Genomic DNA, 18871 nt, shown 5'->3' on the forward strand with positions numbered 1-18871 from the left:
AACATTTTATAAGTTTGGTGCTTGTGAATGTAGCGCACATTAAATGAAACTTGCTGTGGCTACAGACAGGCAGCACCAGGCCATCAGGCAGGTTTACCCTCACAGCTTTTGTGTCTGAAGGCCTCTACACACTATATATATAGATTTAAAATAGTATATATATATATATATATATATATATATATATATATATATATATATATATATATATATATATATATATATACTGCACTGACAATGCGTGAGATAGGCTTAAGAATGCGTGTGAGCGTGAGATAGCATGCAAATGTGTGAGTCTCACGCCCAATGCGGGAGACTTGACGTGCTTGCAAACAGCATAACGTATCTTTGAATATTACAATAAAAACAAGTAGAAACATGGTTAGAATACAATATGATAGTCATTTTTAAGATATTGTTTTCTAGTAAGTACCTGAGTGGGGATCTATTTGTTGACAAAAATATGACAATGAATGGACTGCCATAAACACAGCATTCACTAGCTTAATAAAGTTTGAAAAAGTTTGAATAGCAACCACATCCTGGGTTTTAGCGTCATTGGATACAGGCAATGTACTAGAAACAGAGAAACACGTTTGACGGAGCTAAATTGCTGTTTTCAAATCATTTGCCACTTTCGCGGTACCTCAAAAGACAGGTTAGAAAGTTTGTTTATATGTTTTTTGCAAGTAATTTATTTTTACCATACATGTGACAGGGATATACATTGTCCATTTGTACTACGATGTAAACTATCGTTTTGCTGTACACGGTCGGTACTCTTTTCTGATTGTTTTCCAGTTGTTTTAAGGAACGTTGGTTCACAAATTAAATTGAAAAACAGTTTAATCAATCGGAGGGATTAAAACGAGTCAAAAATTTACTGACAGCTGTCTTTTTGGGTTTTCCTATTACCAATACCGATTCTGCTGCTAGTAAACCCCCCCCAAAAGACTGCTGCCAGTAGTTTAACATCAGGGCTGAAGAAGAAGGAGACATACTTATATTTTATTGATTTAAAGTGTAGAGAAAGTGAAATGGGTAGTTATATTAAGAATGTGTTTTGTGCAGCTACTGGCAGCAGCAGAATCAGCTGCCTTAGTGCCAGTAAAAAACCTACTGGTTTTGTAACGTTAATTTGTGATTTTCTCTTGTTAGGAAAGAAAATGGTTCTAATGACACTAAGTAAAAGACTTTGAGAATTTCCTTTAAAATATAAATGCTTTGGCGTAGGTGAAGACCGGCCACGCTCTCAATACCTGGTGGAAAAAGACCGGCCAATGTAAAACTATACAGCGTTCTTTCGAGCAAATCCAACGTTCTTAACCCTAGCTCTAATAAAGAACTGATTTAAATCTTAAGCTCAGTAATTCTGTCAGGTGGCACGTCGCTGAAAAGGGTGGCCCCTCCTTCTGCACCTGTGGTATTTGTTTGTCTAATGGTATCCCCTTTTAAATAAAATATTTTCTACAGGGTTTTAAACTGTGTCTGTTTTCTTTTTGTACCTCCAAGGTAACAGTCCTGCTTTAACCTGAGATGATTCTCTTATAATTTAGATAGCTATGGACATCCTGAAGGGGAGCCTGGAAGAGATCTCAAGGCCAGCGTCCAGTGCCAGGTCTCGGCCGGGCAGTCGTGCCTCTAATATGTTAGTGCAGGACAGACTGAGGGTCAGCGTTGCTTGCTCGGGCTCTCTTGAGGTTCTTACCGCTGAATCAGGAGGATCGCAGGTGAACTAGTTTGTAGAACATGCTCTTGGTTATCGCACTGCGTCTATTTCTTGAATTCTTTACCCTCATCCTGTTTTCCAATTCCAATTTAATTTCCAATTCCTTTTTGAAAATCAATTCCAATTCCCATACCCTTTTAATCAATTCCAAGACATTGATCAAAATTGCAATTAGCAGTGTTCTGTTAAATTATGTATAGTTATTTTTTTCTGCCTGCAGTAGCAGTCTTCTGAGTTATTTTTCCTCCCTTTGCATTGAAAGTGTTAAAATCTATTTTCTACCTCCTGTTTGTTTTCTAAACATTATTACTGGATCCCATTTTATTATGCTGAGAATATGTTCTTGTTATTGTTCTGCTCAAATACAATGCTATATAACTATTGCATCCTGTATGGCACATAGTTAGATTGCAGCCAGACCACTGAAGTGACTTTGAACTACATGACTGGGTACCGTAAAGCAGCAGCTACTTCATCAATAGCTTTGTCTTTAAAATAGGTTTGTTTGGAGAGGCGTGTATATCTGTGATGGGATGGAAATCCCTCGGTTGTAAATTGTGTTACTTTTGTGATTTATTTTGTGTTAACCTATTTTATATCGGTACTTGTTTTCCTTCACTCATATTCTGCAGTATAAATGTGCAGAATTACCCCAGCAGCTACATCAACAACAGTTTTTTTTTTAATATGTTCATATATGTGTGTTAAATGTATTACTTTCCCAGGAAAGAGTTAATTTTCAGCCTAATGCTCTGTTCATTTTCATGTGAATGCAGCTGGTCAAGCTCAATTGCTTAATTAACTGGTCATTCAGCCTGGCCCACCTGTAATTAAGCACAGCCCTTTGTGCTAACAGTTAGTTCTGTTTTGGATTCCAGAGAGAGGCTAGCTACATGTGTGCTATGTTGTGCTGTGCTGTGCTAGAAGCCTGTTAGGCAGCTTTTGTTTTTGCATGGTTAAAAGTATTTCATTTTTGATTTCCCTTTAAAAAAAAGTGTGCAGCCCTGTGCTTGAACCACATCTTGACTCTTGCTCCAGTGTTTCAGCACTGGATACCATTCTGCCTTTGTCCAGCATGGTCAAACCCTCATGATATCACACTGAATGTTGTCTCATCTTCTACAGGATCGTTCTTCTGATTTGGAGGACCTCTTCTGTCCCCCTGGATCTTCGGCTGACTTTTCTGGGGATGAACTGAGTTGTGAGTCTGAGGGAGCTAATCCTATCAGCACACAGAAAACAGAACCCCCCAAGAGACAACTGCACTTGTTATCTGAAGAGAAAGTCAGCTGTATTTTACAAGGTGTGCAGAATCCCAGTTCAAACACAGGTACGGTGGCGCATAGCATTGGTAATATGAATGTGGAGGAGATATCTTTGTTTATAGGCTGAAATCTGTGGAAATAAATAATTTTTTATGTTTTGGTATACATTATGGAGACATATTCTCAGAGCAAGATAAGCTGGCTTTCTGATCTATTTCAGTTTGTTTTTGGAATTGTAGTTAATAATGATGTCAGCAGAACATTCAGTACATATAGGCTGTAATATGGGATTACGGGTAAGCAGAGTAGGCTCTAGTGTTTTAGATAGTGCTGTGTTGTACACATTCCTGCAGTCTTTTTCAACATTTTCACAATATATTGTTTTTATATTTTTATTGACATATTTGGGTAAGCTAGGAGATAAAGCCACCCAGATTGTAGAATACATTTTACAATTACAGTAAATTGTGTTCATGATTTTTTGGTATATGCAGTTGTAAATTGTTGGTTAAAATTCAATAAATAATTTCTTTTGAATTTCGTCTAAACTATAAATTAAACATGTTAAACCTTTTATACCTATTAGAAATCTTTGTAACCAATCATAAAAGCTCCATTAGAATGCTGTTATTTATTTTTTTGTATTAATTTACATTAATTGTGTACAACATTTGTGTATGTGGAAAATACTTTGAATAAATTACCTTGCATTGTACACATCTGGAGTGTAATTCAAAAGGACAAAAACACTTAAACCAATCATAAAAATAGTAATACAAAATTAAAGCGTAAAAAATAGAACAATTCAAATGTACAAGATCCTGGTCATAGTCAGCATTTACAGGATTTGTAACTCTGGTGTGATTTAAAGCAAAAATTTCTGAGGGATTTAAAAAGGTATTGTGAAGAGGCTGTTTTTATGTTAGAAGGCATTGAGTTCCAAAGATGAGATCATCTGATCGTAGTGCCTAGGTAGAGCTACATGCCTTTAACAGAGACGTAAGGTAACTTGAAACATTTCCAGTGTATACCTTATAAACTAAACAAAAAAAATGACTGTCTTCTATTCTCCAGACTGAGCCACCCTAAAGTTTCATAGAGAGTACAGTGGTGCTGGTTGTAATCTACATGAAGTATAAATCTGCAGTACTATTATAGATGGGAGCCAGCATTGTCAGAACTGTGTGGGATGTGCTCATGTATGCTACATCAGCATAGTCTATTAAAGCTAATAAACTGTAATTAAAATATTATGTGTGATTCTAGACCCATGGCTGACTGTTGTACAGTGTTCTTCTTAGAACAATGCTCTCTTGACATGGGTGTCACTGACTTACTGTCTGTCCTTCCTGGCTTTGCTTATAGAACACAATTCCAGCTCAGCCGACTCGCAAGACAACAATGAAATCAAAGGCAGTGGTGAGATTCAGTTATTTGTATTATACTTATCTAATAATTCCTTTTGCTGATTAAAAGCAAATGTCATGAGAGAGAGAATTCAAAAACAGCAAACTGCTGTATATCCTAGGAGAATCAGGATCCAACAGAATCAACCGCTTCTTATTTTACTATTTTATCAAATTATCAATTTTATCTTGTTAATTTTACATTATCAGTTACTTTTCTTCTCTATCTATCTATCTATCTATCTATCTATCTATCTATCTATCTATCTATAAACAATTGGGACTGTAGGGGATACCGACATAGAGTAATGAAAAGATTTAAAAATGTCATTCAGTTCAGCAAAGGTTATTTTTCTCGAATATGGACCAGCACGGCTGATCCTACTCTACAGTTAAGCATCATTATGTTTTTTTTCCTGCTGTTTCTAAAGCTATTAAGGATGTTTGTTTATAGCTGCATCTCACCCATACAGCTGTTGCTTTGGTAACACTTGCTGTCTCTCTGGCACATTTTCTTCAGATCATTTGGTAACTGCCTGCTTCAGAACCTTCAGTCCTTCATTCACCTTTCTAATACATAACAAGTCAGCTCTGGAAATCTCCCATTTACTGTACCTTCTTTCAGGGCATTTAGTTGATTTGTTAAATAAGCTTGCTTCTCTCAATAGCATTCTGACAGCATTACATGTTTATTTTTCAGTATTACAGACTATTGTACACAAATTATACCATCGTTAGACTAAAACACTTTATTATCCCATAGCCTCTGGGATCTAATGGAGGCCCCTGTATGGCTGACCTACATACATGTGGCACACATGGTTCTTAGCATAAGGGGCATAGGGAGATGCCTGTTTATCTGTCCCTCAAGTTTTAACCAGATATGGTGTCCATGAGTATTGAATTAATTAGTAGGGTGGACACATCAAGGTTATTGGTCCACAGTCCAAATTCCATAGCAGTAGTTTTCATTGAAGAGTAAATAGATTTAGATTTGTTGATTGAGTGGTTCTGATTGCAATTAGTTATTGTGTGTGTGTTTTTTCAATAGGTCTTCAGTTCTAGCTGCGTGCCACTAGATTAGCCACAGTGTTTTTATATGAATAAGCACCAGCACCATTTAGAGAGCACTGCTGTGCATTGCCAGAAGTCTAAAAAATGATATGAAAGTGGACTCTTTGACACGACAGTTTAAAGAAATGTTGACCTATGCTGAATCCAGAAGGTAAACAAAAACCTGTTGGGTGTTTGGTGGCTCTTGAATTTCAGTACCCGTTTTTATCTTACGAAACCTTTTGAATTCAATGCTTTAGGTTCTTCAAAACCCGACGGATCGGATGAAGAAAATAAAGACCCTCGGCTGCAAGAAGCCATTCAGAAAATGAAAAAGCTAGACAAAATACTGGCTTCTAAAGTGTCCAGAGAGAGAGAAATAAAGAAACAAGGGAAAGAACTGAGGATACAATTATGGGAAGAACTGCAGGTAAAAGTAACTCATCAACTTAATCACTTAACCCTATTCACAAAGAATTAGTTCAAGAGTTATTTAAAGAGTAAATGCACTGCTGGTGTCTGTCAGTCTGACTGCCTTGAATTTTTGATAATCTTCTTTATCATAGACTTCCATCTTCCTGTAGACCTCGGGGATTGCATTTGGGTATAATCTGAGAATCTGTTGATTTTTATACAAAAATGAAGTGTACATGCATGCACTGGTTTTAAGCCTCCTTTATGTATTAAAGTTTTCTATGCATGCATTTTTTCTGCTGTTCAAGAATCCAACATTTGCCTACAACAGTTTAATGTACATCAAACTTAATCAAAAAATAAAACATGAAACGCATTATTAAACTTGGTGATTTTGGAGTGCTTGCATTTCTGAGGTCTTGCAGGATTCTGCACGTGACTCTAGTCTGTTTCTTCAGGGGCCCCTTTTTTGGTACACCATGATTGCATTTGGCTGTAATCTTGGGTACAATCTGATAATCTATTGATAAAGATGGCAATGTTAGCCTAGAACAGTTTAATTGAATGACAGTGGGTTTCATCTTGGGCTAGTAGGAATTTAATTGAATCATTTTTCCCCTTTTGTTAGCTGTTGCCAATCTTTTTTTTTTTCCTTTAGTATATTTTAGTCTAACTATAACATGCTGTTTACAAATATTTTTGGTGCACGTTTATGAAACACCAATCAATGAAACCTGATTTGTTATTGATAGTCTGTATTGATACAATCTGTATTCCTTTGCAGAGTACAAAGCATGAAGGGCTTTTGGAGAGTCATGATGAACTTGAAAACACCAGGAGGTTTCTGTCTTTGACTCCTACTTATGGTAAGCAGGCATTACAAAATAAAAAATAATGAGCGATGTTTTCAATTAACTGTATTAAAACAGTCAACATATGTCTGTCCTGCAGTTTTTGGCTGTGAAAAGCAAAATAAATATTTGATTTGGGCAATTTCACATTCAGCTTCATTACTAAGCCCATAAATGTACCCAAATTTGCATCCAGCAGATGGCATCACATGCACAGTTACAGTAGCTGCTTAGGGTCCTGTCTAGGGAACAGGTAAGCCTCCTGAAGAGCTAGTGTCTGCAATTGTTTTTGTCAGAAATATTGATCTAGAATGCATCAACAGGTTATTATTGAGGTTTAATAAACTGGAAAAAAATAGTAAAATATATTACAGTGCTTACAATGTCCTAAATATATAATATTACAAATCTATAATGTTAATTTCATATCAGTGATGTTACAAAGTAGTATGCATGTAGTCCATTGACCTGAAAGTTGAATACAAACATTGTAACCGCTGAGTGTGCTGAAAAAGCAGATTTAAAATAATAATAATAATAATAATACTTTTAATAGTTTTAATAGTTCATGATGATTTTGTAATAATTGTGATTTTATTTGCTGTCGTCTTAAAGAGATTCTAATCTCAAAGAGACCTCCTGGTTTCATGCAGACTAAATTAATAAAACAATGTGACAATATCACTATGCAGACTGTTCTGTGGCTTGGATAACTTGTTTTCTTTTGATACAGCCTCTGCTGCCATTGAAGATGTGCATTTTGTACCTCTATTTGACACCCAAATTCCTGCTGAAGAATATAAGAGTGATTTCAGTCAGACTGAGGAAGGTACGTATCTACACAGTTTAACAGGTCCTTATGAGACTCTCTAGTTCTAGTTATTGTCTTCAAACACAGTTTGACCCTGTCCATGCTGCAGAGATACATTGAACAAGCAATTCTTCTTTTACATTCAATGGTTAAATACATAAATAAACACTAGAAAAACTGTTTAAATGCACAGTGTTTAATTCCCCTGGAATGGCTGTGGATCTTCAACGAAGCTCTAAGTATCTTGTTTTAGTGTACTGCAAATTCCAGAAACTAGGGAACCAAAAAATTAACAAGGCCCAAAAAAGTACAATATTTTATATACATTTATTTTGGGGAATTTACTAAAATATTTATACAAGCCATGCGTTTTTTTTTTTGTTTTGTCAGCAGATGGCAGTATTACACTGGTAAATCCTGACCCTCGAACCACATGCTTTGCTGTTAAATATACCTGGTGATATTTTGGATTTATTTGGGATTTATACAGTAGATATTGCAGACTCAAACCCACGATCATGATGTTTGTGATGTCTCTGAGATCCTTCTAATTTCTCACGATTGTTGCTTAGGTCAAGTGGATCACACCTCAGATGACAATACATTTGCATGCATTGCCACCAAGGGATTATCATATTTTACGTACATGTTCCATTTATTTGGCCAATCAATGTATATTAGACACCTTTTTTTTTTTTTTTTTTTTAGGGTCCTCATTCCAAAGATGGGGACCCTTATACGCTGATTGTGTCTGTCTGTCTGACCATCTGTACGTCCGTCAGTCACGCTGTACTGGGAGAACACAATGACTGCCTTGATTTTGCACCAGTCCTACTTGTGTCATACATTTCTAGCCTATAGGTATTTCGGATTGCATTTGGTTATAATCTGATAAATATTTTTAACCTGTACGTGCACTCATTCATTTTTGTTTAAATTAAGCAGTCCAAAAGCACTGCATCATCACTTTATGACTGTGCTCTAATTACAGGATTATGAGGACCCCCTGTAAGGAAATGGTTTCAGAGCTGGAATAATATTCATTTAAAATGTATATATTTTAAAATAGATTTTTACAAGGAGTATCTTTAAGGATGCATCTTTTTTATTTTATTATTTATAGTGAAAATGGAACTGTTTAGATTAGAAAAAGTATAACCATGTGCTTATGTAATCTAGTTATCTTAGTTTAGCATTTGAGCATTATTAGCAGCACAGGCATAATAAATTAATTCCATTTTCAGTAACTTGCAACTGTAATGGTTCATTTTTTAGGTAACGTAATATAGTAGCAGATTACAGTGTATGTCAAAAAATAACATAGTTGATCTTAATTGCATTTAAAAAAAGGACTACGGCTAATAACATGAGAATCAGAAAGCAGTTCAACAGTGCAAGTCACCCCTTGCATGTCATATGAACATTCATATCATCTTCACTAGCTGGATCTTCAAAGAATATTTTGAGCTGTACACTGACCAAACGGGGGAAAAAAATTCTTTAAAATCTAAACTGTGCCTTAGAAGTAACTATTTGTAACTATAACTAGTTTTTTTTTTTTTTTAAATAATAACATATTGAAACTAATTACAATTATGTTCAACTAACTGGCACAGTAGCAGCTTGCTTTTTAAAAGTAACCCCCAGCACTGGTGAAATGCTATAAAGCCTCCTTGTGCCTGATGCTCAGTGAAGGGTTCATGGGGTTCAAGTGCTATAAGCTTGTATCAGAATTCCAAATAAAAACAAACACCATCAGACCTCAGACTGCCTTTCTTGTTTCCATTGCAAGATGATCAGAGTGAAAGCACCAATACGTCAAAGACAAGTCGAGACCCAGACCAAACAGATCAATCAGCCAGCAGACAACGTGGAGTTAACAAGAGCAAGAAAAAACAAGACTTTGTGAAGAAAAACATTGAGGTATGTCAGAGGTCAAAAACACTGCAACTGTGGTAGAAATATGTCGCAAGTCGTATCTCTAAAAGATACTGGGCTCTATGTAAGCAGTGATAGTTCTGAATACCATCACTCTTACAGTAAACCCCTTTTACGCATCTTTTTTTCTCATTTCAATATTTTTTATTGCCTTTTTAGAATATATGGATAAGTACTATAATCTCAGCCCATACAAAAAAAAGTAATAATTAAGCAATGTTATGTCAAAGTCATAATTAATAGATGTGACGACTAATAGTCTAATGACTTTCCCAATTATTTTTCTTGGAATTCTTGTACATCTTTTAAGTGCTCAGTCGTTTTTATTGAAAAAATGCCAAGCACTGAAAATGTCGTCCTGTTTTGAAATTCCCACACTAGAAGCCGGAGAATCATTCATTGGAGAACAAGAAAACAAAAAAACACAACAAAGAAAGCTGCTTTCGATATAAACCTTCAAAGTCATGGAATCTGTATAGCATAAAAAATAACAAAAATGGGGCTGAAGTGAATTACTTTAGGTTATAATTGCATCTCAGGGTTCTGGCAAATTCATAGTAAAGCACTAGAGCTTCGCTTTCATGGTTTATGGTGTCACCAGAACCACTCCATGTAATTATAACCTTGTAATTCACTGCAGCACATCTATTATTCTGTGTGTAAAAAATACAATTCAAAGATAACCTTCATAAGTGTATACACAAATGAAAAAAAATATATATATATATTTAGTTCTTTCTAAGGGCTTCCATAAATGGACCCCATATATTTAAAAGACATTTCAGTCTACCACAATGGTCACTCTTTATTGTAAAGAAGGGATCATAAGACGTGTCCATTCTCCACTTTCTCCTTTCCAGTATTTAAATACATTTAAGTTGTGTGTAATACATTTTTTTATTGAAAGGCAGACCTCGATTTCCACATCTTTTTTTCCAGGCTGAAGATGGTTCATTCTTTTAACTTGCCCTCTCAGCTCATGCCATTCAAGAAGTTCTAACCCAGGCTTTAAAATCCATTGTGTTACCTCTTAATTATTGGAAACATTCCCACCAGCTCCCCCCTTATCTTGTGGTTTGAAGATCTTAGTTTTTGTTTGTTTTATATTCTTTATTTTAGGATATACAGATTATCAAGTACAATGTTGTAGATTTAAAAAAAAATCATTTTGCAAGCTATGCTTTCAGATCGTGTTGCACTTCCTTGGTCATTTCACCTAATTCTGTCATTATCCAACCAGCTGTTTAACCTTTTGACTGACATATTCAGCCAGTAACACGCTTGACCCAGAAAACACATATGATGTTTTTAAATACTCCAGTTGGCTAAGGATGCTGGGAATGCAGTGCTCATGACAGATGATGAGAAGAGAAGGCTGGCAGAACTACTGAAAGACATTGGCGAGGATGGAAGCACCAGTCTTCCAAGCGATGAGGTAGGTAGTGATCCTTAAGATATTGTGCACATGGACTGGATTAACCTCATCTTTCACGTGCCAGAATCCGTAGCAACACGGACATAGTGTACTGACTATATTCTTGGCTATAGGTTGTCTTTTATTACCAAGTACTGTAAAACACGCACATTTCACAGTTGCACAATGCGGGCAAGATAGAGAGATTGCTTTGCAAAAAATAACGGGGAGGTAGGTCTCTGGATACCTGGGTTTGAATGTCTCATCTCGAAAGCTTATATGTTTGGAGATATCAGTGTAGCTACTTGTTCTGGCAGTAGACAGTAGTCCTCTTCACAAAACCCTAATGCAGGATAAATAGCAAATCTAGACACCTCTCAAACAAACAAATACACACTCAAATGCACTTTTAACATGCTTTCAAAAGGAATAACAATGGTTTTGTCCCAATAATTTGTCTTAAACAAACAAGGCTTTCATCTTGATTAAACCATTCTATAGACGAGGGGAGCTGTCATTTTTACACTGGCCTCATCACATAAATTCCATCTTGCACAGGTCTGCTGAGAGACGGCCTAAAGGTAAAATATGCTGGTGACTTAAGTAATCAATGTGCTGAAACAGTAATAAATTATGTTTTAAATAAAAAATATCAAGAAAGAAATTTAGAGGTATTCCAATTATAGAAAGAATTTTTTGCATTTCCCAAATACATACCGGTTATACAGTATATTTTTGTACAAGGAAACGTTGGCTGAATGTTGGATTGCATTTTGAAGGAAGTGTTTGTCTTTGGTTTCCAAACTTATTTATAGTTTTAGATATTTAAATACAATATAGTGTGAGAACCATAACCCCCATTTTACACCTGCTCAGGTGTGGGCCTTTGCGGTGCGATAGAGGCTGAGATATCGAGCTGGATTTAGCTTTCTTTTTCCTCAGTTTGTTTGTTCGTTTATTTATTTATTTATTTATTTATTTGTGTGTGTGTGTAATATATATATAATATAAAAAATCTCATATTGTTAACAACCATGTCTGAGTCCTCAGAATTTTGACTAGTCCCAGTGCCAGATTAGGGGCATATTATACTGTACTTAATCATGACGATCTAAATGTAAAATAAATGTTATGCAGGATTTAAAATGTAGATAATCGGTTTCAGAAATAAGCTGTGGAAAGCATGATGTGTTTGCTGTCACTTTATATAAGAGGTGTTTGGAAACCAATTCATTTTGACATTGCAGGCTTTAATGTGGTGATGTGAGCAGTCGTTAATCTTTTTTTTTTATCTCATTTTACTGTTATTGCTGTAAGCCGTTTTTCTGGGTTTATTATCATATCTGTGTGTAAGCGTGCGCGCGTGTGTGTGTGTGTGTGTGTGTGTGTGTGTGTGTGTATATATATATACACACACACACACACACACATTGTATATATACCATTTTGTCACTGTTTTTATTATTCCTATTTTAATGTTACAATAGAAAGATAAAAACAAAACACAGTTAACAGGAACAGTGTATATAGTGGAGACAAACATCACACTGTTTTCAGCTATATCTTATGTGACAGGGCAGAGGCCATTCACACTGGGAAATGTGTGTTTTGTTGCTGTTTTACACAGCCACAGGTTTAAGTGTTAATTGTTTTATTAATTTAATTAGGGACACCTGCCTGAAGTGTGTGTCAGGTGGCTGTGTTAAGGCTAAGGCCTGGAGAAGAGACCGGTGGGGTTCAGGCCTGTTAGAAGAGACCGGTGGGGTTCAGGCCTGTTAGAAGAGACCGGTGGGGTTCAGGCCTGTTAGAAGAGACCGGTGGGGTTCAGGCCTGGAGAAGAGACCTGTGGGGTTCAGGCCTGGAGAAGAGACCTGTGGGGTTCAGGCCTGGAGAAGAGACCTGTGGGGTTCAGGCCTGGAGAAGAGACCGGTGGGGTTCAGGCGTGGAGAAGAGACCGGTGGGGTTCAGGCGTGGAGAAGAGACCGGTGGGGTTCAGGCGTGGAGAAGAGACCTGTGGGGTTCAGGCGTGGAGAAGAGACCTGTGGGGTTCAGGCCTGTTAGAAGAGACATGTGGGGTTCAGGCCTCTTGAAGAGACCGGTGGGGTTCAGGCCTGTTAGAAGAGACTGGTGGGGTTCAGGCCTGTTAGAAGAGACCGGTGGGGTTCAGGCCTGTTAGAAGAGACCGGTGGGGTTCAGGCCTGTTAGAAGAGACCGGTGGGGTTCAGGCCTGTTAGAAGAGACCTGTGGGGTTCAGGCCTGGAGAAGAGACCGGTGGGGTTCAGGCCTGTTAGAAGAGACCGGTGGGGTTCAGGCCTGGAGAAGAGACCGGTGGGGTTCAGGCCTGGAGAAGAGACCGGTGGGGTTCAGGCCTGGAGAAGAGACCGATGGGGTTCAGGCCTGTTAGAAGAGACCTGTGGGGTTCAGGCCTGGAGAAGAGACCTGTGGGGTTCAGGCCTGGAGAAGAGACCTGTGGGGTTCAGGCCTGTTAGAAGAGACCTGTGGGGTTCAGGCCTGTTAGAAGAGACCTGTGGGGTTCAGGCCTGTTAGAAGAGACCTGTGGGGTTTGGGCCTGGAGAAGAGACCTGTGGGGTTCACGCCTGGAGAAGAGACCGGTGGGGTTCAGGCCTGGAGAAGAGACCGGTGGGGTTCAGGCCTGGAGAAGAGACCTGTGGGGTTCAGGCCTGGAGAAGAGACCTGTGGGGTTCAGGCCTGGAGAAGAGACCGGTGGGGTTCAGGCCTGGAGAAGAGACCGGTGGGGTTCAGGCCTCTTAGAAGAGACCGGTGGGGTTCAGGCCTGGAGAAGAGACTGGTGGGGTTCAGGCCTGGAGAAGAGACCGGTGGGGTTCAGGCCTGTTAGAAGAGACCGGTGGGGTTCAGGCCCGTTAGAAGAGACCTGTGGGGTTCAGGCCTGGAGAAGAGACCTGTGGGGTTCAGGCCTGTTAGAAGAGACCTGTGGGGTTCAGGCCTGTTAGAAGAGACCGGTGGGGTTCAGGCCTGTTAGAAGAGACCTGTGGGGTTTGGGCCTGGAGAAGAGACCTGTGGGGTTCAGGCCTGGAGAAGAGACCGGTGGGGTTCAGGCCTGTTAGAAGAGACCTGTGGGGTTCAGGCCTGTTAGAAGAGACCTGTGGGGTTCAGGCCTGGTGAAGAGACCAGTGGGGTTCACGTCTGGAGAAGAGACCGGTGGGGTTCAGACCTGGAAAGGTATTGTAATACTTGTAAAGTATGTGTTTTTTGTTGAACTGGTAAACAGCGTAGCTGTCTGGTGGTAGTTAAAAAATGTACAAAGTTTAGTTAGTACTCCTGGGCGGAGTGAGACTTGTGTTTCATTTGATTTGTTTTGTGTATCAAACATACAGGCACCAACGTGTTTCTGAACTCGGCTGTGGTCCAGAGCTCTTCATTTTACACTAAAAGATAGTGGAAAAGGTCCCGAAGTGTGGACCGTCGAAGCAAACCCCACTTTGCCACACTTAGTACATACTCATTATTGAGGGTAAATGAATCTTCTAAATCTTGGGAGTCCTATTGACAAAGCTGGATTAAAGTCTTTTTTTTTTTTTCATTCTTACCTTATTAAAATAATATTTATTGTAAATGATCTGCTAACACGAAAATGAATTGAGACCCAACTAGGAATGAAACCGATGTACTGAAACACTGTGTCCCTGGCCGGGCCGATGGTGACCTACTCTTCAATTATTATTTGTTTATTTAGCAGATCTTTATCCAAGGCGACTTACAGAGACTAGGGTGTGTGAACTATGCATCAGCTGCAGTCATACAACAAAGTCTCACCCGAAAGACAGAGCACAATGAGGTGAAGTGACTTGCTCAGGGTCACACAGAGTCAGTAGCTGAGATGGCATTTGAACTGGGAACCTGCTGGTTACAGGCCGTTTTCTTTGACCACTGGACCACACAGCCTTCTTATGTGTGGTCCAGTCTTGTCATCATTGCAGCAAAACAACCCTTTTGGGGTTAAATGAAGAACAGGTAACCCAGCCAACTATACTGTATCTGTTGTAAATGGATTACATTTGAGGTTTTGACTACTGGGGTGCCCAGTTGTCTATCGTTCCTAGATATTGGGGTGCTGTAACATAAAGGCATAGCTATTCCATGAATAGCAGTACAACGGCATGGTTTAGTGTACAGTACTGTGCAAAAGTTTTAGGCAGGTGTGAAAAAATGCTGTAAAGTAAGAATGCTTTCAAAAATAGACATGTTAATAGGTTATATTTATCAATTAACTAAATGCAAAGTGAGTGAACAGAAGAAAAATCTAAATCAAATCCATATTTGGTGTGAGACCACCCTTTGCCTTCAAAACAGCATCAATTCTTCTAGGTACACTTGCACAAAGTCAGGGATTTTGTAGGCATATAGTCAGGTGTATGATTAAACAATTATACCAAACAGGTGCTAATGATCATCAATTCAATATGTAGGTTGAAACACAATCATTAACTGAAACAGGAACAGCTGTGTAGGAGGAATAAAACTGGGTGAGGAACAGCCAAACTCGGCTAACAAGATGAGGTTGCTGAAGACATGTTTACTGTCAAAAGTCATACACCATGGCAAGACTGAGCACAGCAACAAGACACAAGGTAGTTATACTGCATCAGCAAGGTCTCTCCCAGGCAGAAATTTCAAGGCAGACAGGGGTTTCCAGATGTGCTGTCCAAGCTCTTTTGAAGAAGCACAAACAAACGGGCAACGTTGAGGACCGTAGACGCAGTGGTCGGCCAAGGAAACTTACTGCAGCAGATGAAAGACACATCATGCTTAGTTCCCTTCGCAATCGGAAGATGTCCAGCTGTGCCATCAGCTCAGAATTGGCAGAAAACAGTGGGACCCTGGTACACCCATCTACTGGGTGCATACCTCCGACGTGGAAACAAGGCCAAGCGACTCAACTATGCACGAAAACACAGGAACTGGGGTGCAGAAAAATGGCAGCAGGTGCTCTAGACTGATGAGTCAAAATTTGAAATATTTGGCTGTAGCAGAAGGCAGTTTGTTCGCCGAAGGGCTGGAGAGCGGTACACGAATGAGTGTCTGCAGGCAACAGTGAAGCATGGTGGAGGTTCCGTGCAAGTTTGGGGCTGCATTTCTGCAAATGGAGTTGGGGATTTGGTCAGAATTAATGGTCTCCTCAATGCTAAGAAGTACAGGCAGATACTTATCCATCGAGCAATACCATCATGGAGGCATCTGATTGGCCCCAAATTTATTCTGCAGCATGACAATGACCCCAAACATACAGCGAAAGTCATTAAGAACTGTCTTCAGCGTAAAGAAGAACAAGGAGTCCTGGAAGTGATGGTATGGCCCCCACAGAGCCCTGATCTCAACATCATCGAGTCTGTCTGGGATTACATGGAGAGAGAAGCAAATGAGGCTGCCTAAATCCACAGAAGAACTGTGGTTAGTTCTCCAAGATGTTTGGGCCAACCTACCTGCCGAGTTCCTTCAAAAACTATGTGCAAGTGTACCTAGAAGAATTGATGCTGTTTTGAAGGCAAAAGGTGGTCACACCAAATATTGATTTGATGTAGATTTTTCTTCTGTTCACTCACTTTGCATTTAGTTAATTGATAAATATAAACTATTAACATGTCTAGTTTTGAAAGCATTCTTACTTTACAGCATTTTTTCACACCTGCCTAAAACTTTTGCACAGTATTGTATATTTACATGGTTTGTGCTCCAATTGGCTGAAATGATCTTGGGTTTTGTATTCATCCCACATAGAGTGAGTAGGGGTCTTAATACCCGTACAGTTTGGAAGTTAAGTTTGACATCAAGTGAAGTGAAAAAATTAAGTTTGGAGAACAAAATAATCTACAGACTTCAGAGAAACTTCTAGTTCTTATGAGAGGTAAGACAATGTATTTTTCATAACTTCACTATACTCATTCAAAGCTTTGCTCACATGATAGTTAGTCAGGACAGCACAGAAAGGATTCAACATGATAGAGGTTTTGTTGGTGCAAATGTATTATAGAAGGTTGTGCAGATGCTGTGGGTACTGTTACAAGCTGGGTTATTGAAAGCAAACAACTTTACAAATGTCAGTTCCTGCTCTGATATTGCTTTCCAAATTTGAGTTCAGCATTTGGAAGGTTTTATGTTCCTGTTATAGTCAACAGTAACTTAATGCATTTGAGATGTCAAGTTAGAAATAGTGTGGAGTTTTTTAGGAATTAATGTTTACAAGTGTTTGTTAGGTTCTGCAGTTGCTAGTTCGCGAGATAGTTGTTTGTTCTGGAACGTGTCATCTTCTTGGAAGAATGTCCGGTGCAATTATCTGTGTCCTGGTTTTTTTAGTTTATGATCTGAAGTCTGGTTTCACTTAGTTTTGCTGCACAAAAGCCAATATCTTAAAAAAAAAAAATGAAAAAAAAGCCACGTGAGATTAGGTTTCTAATAATGTTATGGTAAAATAGTACCCTTTTCTCCCTTAATTATTATAGTTGTTAATATTAGTGAATCATGCATTTATGCGTGTGTGTGTGATCGGAAACAAAAACACACTGGAAATGTGATTAAACGCCAAGTTATAAAAAGGGACAAGCCATTTAAAGTGGAGATATCAGGCACAATAAAAGCGGATCAAATGCATGAAAAACACGAAGTCAAGTTAGTAGAAACAATTGGGGCAACCTTGGTCCCCATCGGTTTTCCACTTTAAATGGCTTGTCCTTTTTTATAACTCTGTGTTTTTTCACATTTCCAATGTGTTTTTGTTTCAGATATCACTTCTTTTTTCAGATATCACTTCTTTTTTCATATATAACACACACACACACACACACATTACGAGAATATAAAAATGGTTCAACCTATATTGAGGCAATGTATTGCCATTGGGTAGGGTAAATGTAAAGAGTGGCCTACTCTGTTGAAAGGGTCTGTGTAGCGTAGCGGTTATGTAGTTGGAGTGAAAGTATGACTAGTTAGGGTTCAAATACTGCCATATACTGTGTGTGTAATATATATATATATATATATATATATATATATATATATATATAAATGTATTGATGCACAACGAAAATGCAGCAGTCTAAGTTTTACATCAATAGCGCATTGGGCACATACATAATGTTATTTACATTGATTGTTTGAGTAGTATTGTTCTTTGGTATAACAAAGTACGGAGCTCAAGTCATTTGATTTCATAAAAATGCCAGGTGCTCAGTGTTTGTTATTTTAGTTGAGTTAAAATTGCCAAAATGAGTTGATTTAATAATCTGTATAAATAGCCATCTGAAAAGACCATTTTAATTCACGCAAGAACAGTTAAAGATATGACCACGCCCTGCTTGAGTAATGAAGATCGCCTGGTTGCTAGCAGCCTATCTGTGAGAGAAGTTGCCCGGAGAATGAGATGTTCTGCTTCAACAATCAGCAGATTAGTCCAGAGAAACCAGGAAACTGGCTCTGTGAGTGGCAGGCCACGTCCTGGAAGGCAGAGGGTCACCAGACTGGCCCAGGACCGTCATGCTGACTGTTGCGTTGTTCAAGCCAACCAGTGGGGCAAACGCGACCAGCCAACTTTCACCAGTTGGTTGCAGCTGCACTGGAAGAGTGGCGGAACATCCCACTGCAGTCTATCCAGAGGCTGATCAGGTCTATGCGTCAACACTGCCAGGATTATGCTCATGCTCAGTGAGGTCATACCCGATACTAACTTTGTAATGTTTTCATTTTGACAAGTGTGTCACGTTTCATACTTAAAACTTATCATGATTCTTTGATCTGTGTTTTTGTTCACATTTTCTGTTTGATATCTCAGTTTAAAATATTTGATTAAATCCATTAGACTTGAGTGTTGCGTTTCTTTTTTGCATCAGTGTGTGTGACGACCACTTCGGGGGCTGTGCCGCATCACAGGGCTCCAGCGCAGCCACCAATCCAAGACCCCCGTGCCAGTCCTGGATGGCAGTCCCTCCTGGGTCCGGGCTTCCTGGGACCGCTGTCC

General features: G+C 38.8%; 1 protein-coding gene across 1 annotated transcript in view; it reads left to right on the forward strand.

The window, feature by feature from the left end:
• The first annotated feature begins 563 nt into the window (after positions 1–563).
• LOC117425107 (fibrous sheath-interacting protein 1-like) overlaps positions 564–18871 on the forward strand; it is a 157010-nt gene continuing 138702 nt past the window's right edge. Inside the window, exons 1-9 of the mRNA XM_058991350.1 lie at positions 564–658; positions 1557–1730; positions 2855–3059; positions 4360–4413; positions 5714–5883; positions 6652–6733; positions 7452–7547; positions 9322–9452; positions 10789–10902. Of these exons, the coding sequence (XP_058847333.1) occupies positions 1563–1730; positions 2855–3059; positions 4360–4413; positions 5714–5883; positions 6652–6733; positions 7452–7547; positions 9322–9452; positions 10789–10902 (1020 nt within the window). The 5' untranslated portion in view covers positions 564–658; positions 1557–1562. The remainder of the gene's footprint in view (positions 659–1556; positions 1731–2854; positions 3060–4359; positions 4414–5713; positions 5884–6651; positions 6734–7451; positions 7548–9321; positions 9453–10788; positions 10903–18871) is intronic.

This window comes from Acipenser ruthenus, chromosome 18 (genome assembly GCF_902713425.1).
Source record: "Acipenser ruthenus chromosome 18, fAciRut3.2 maternal haplotype, whole genome shotgun sequence".
NCBI lineage: Eukaryota > Metazoa > Chordata > Actinopteri > Acipenseriformes > Acipenseridae > Acipenser > Acipenser ruthenus.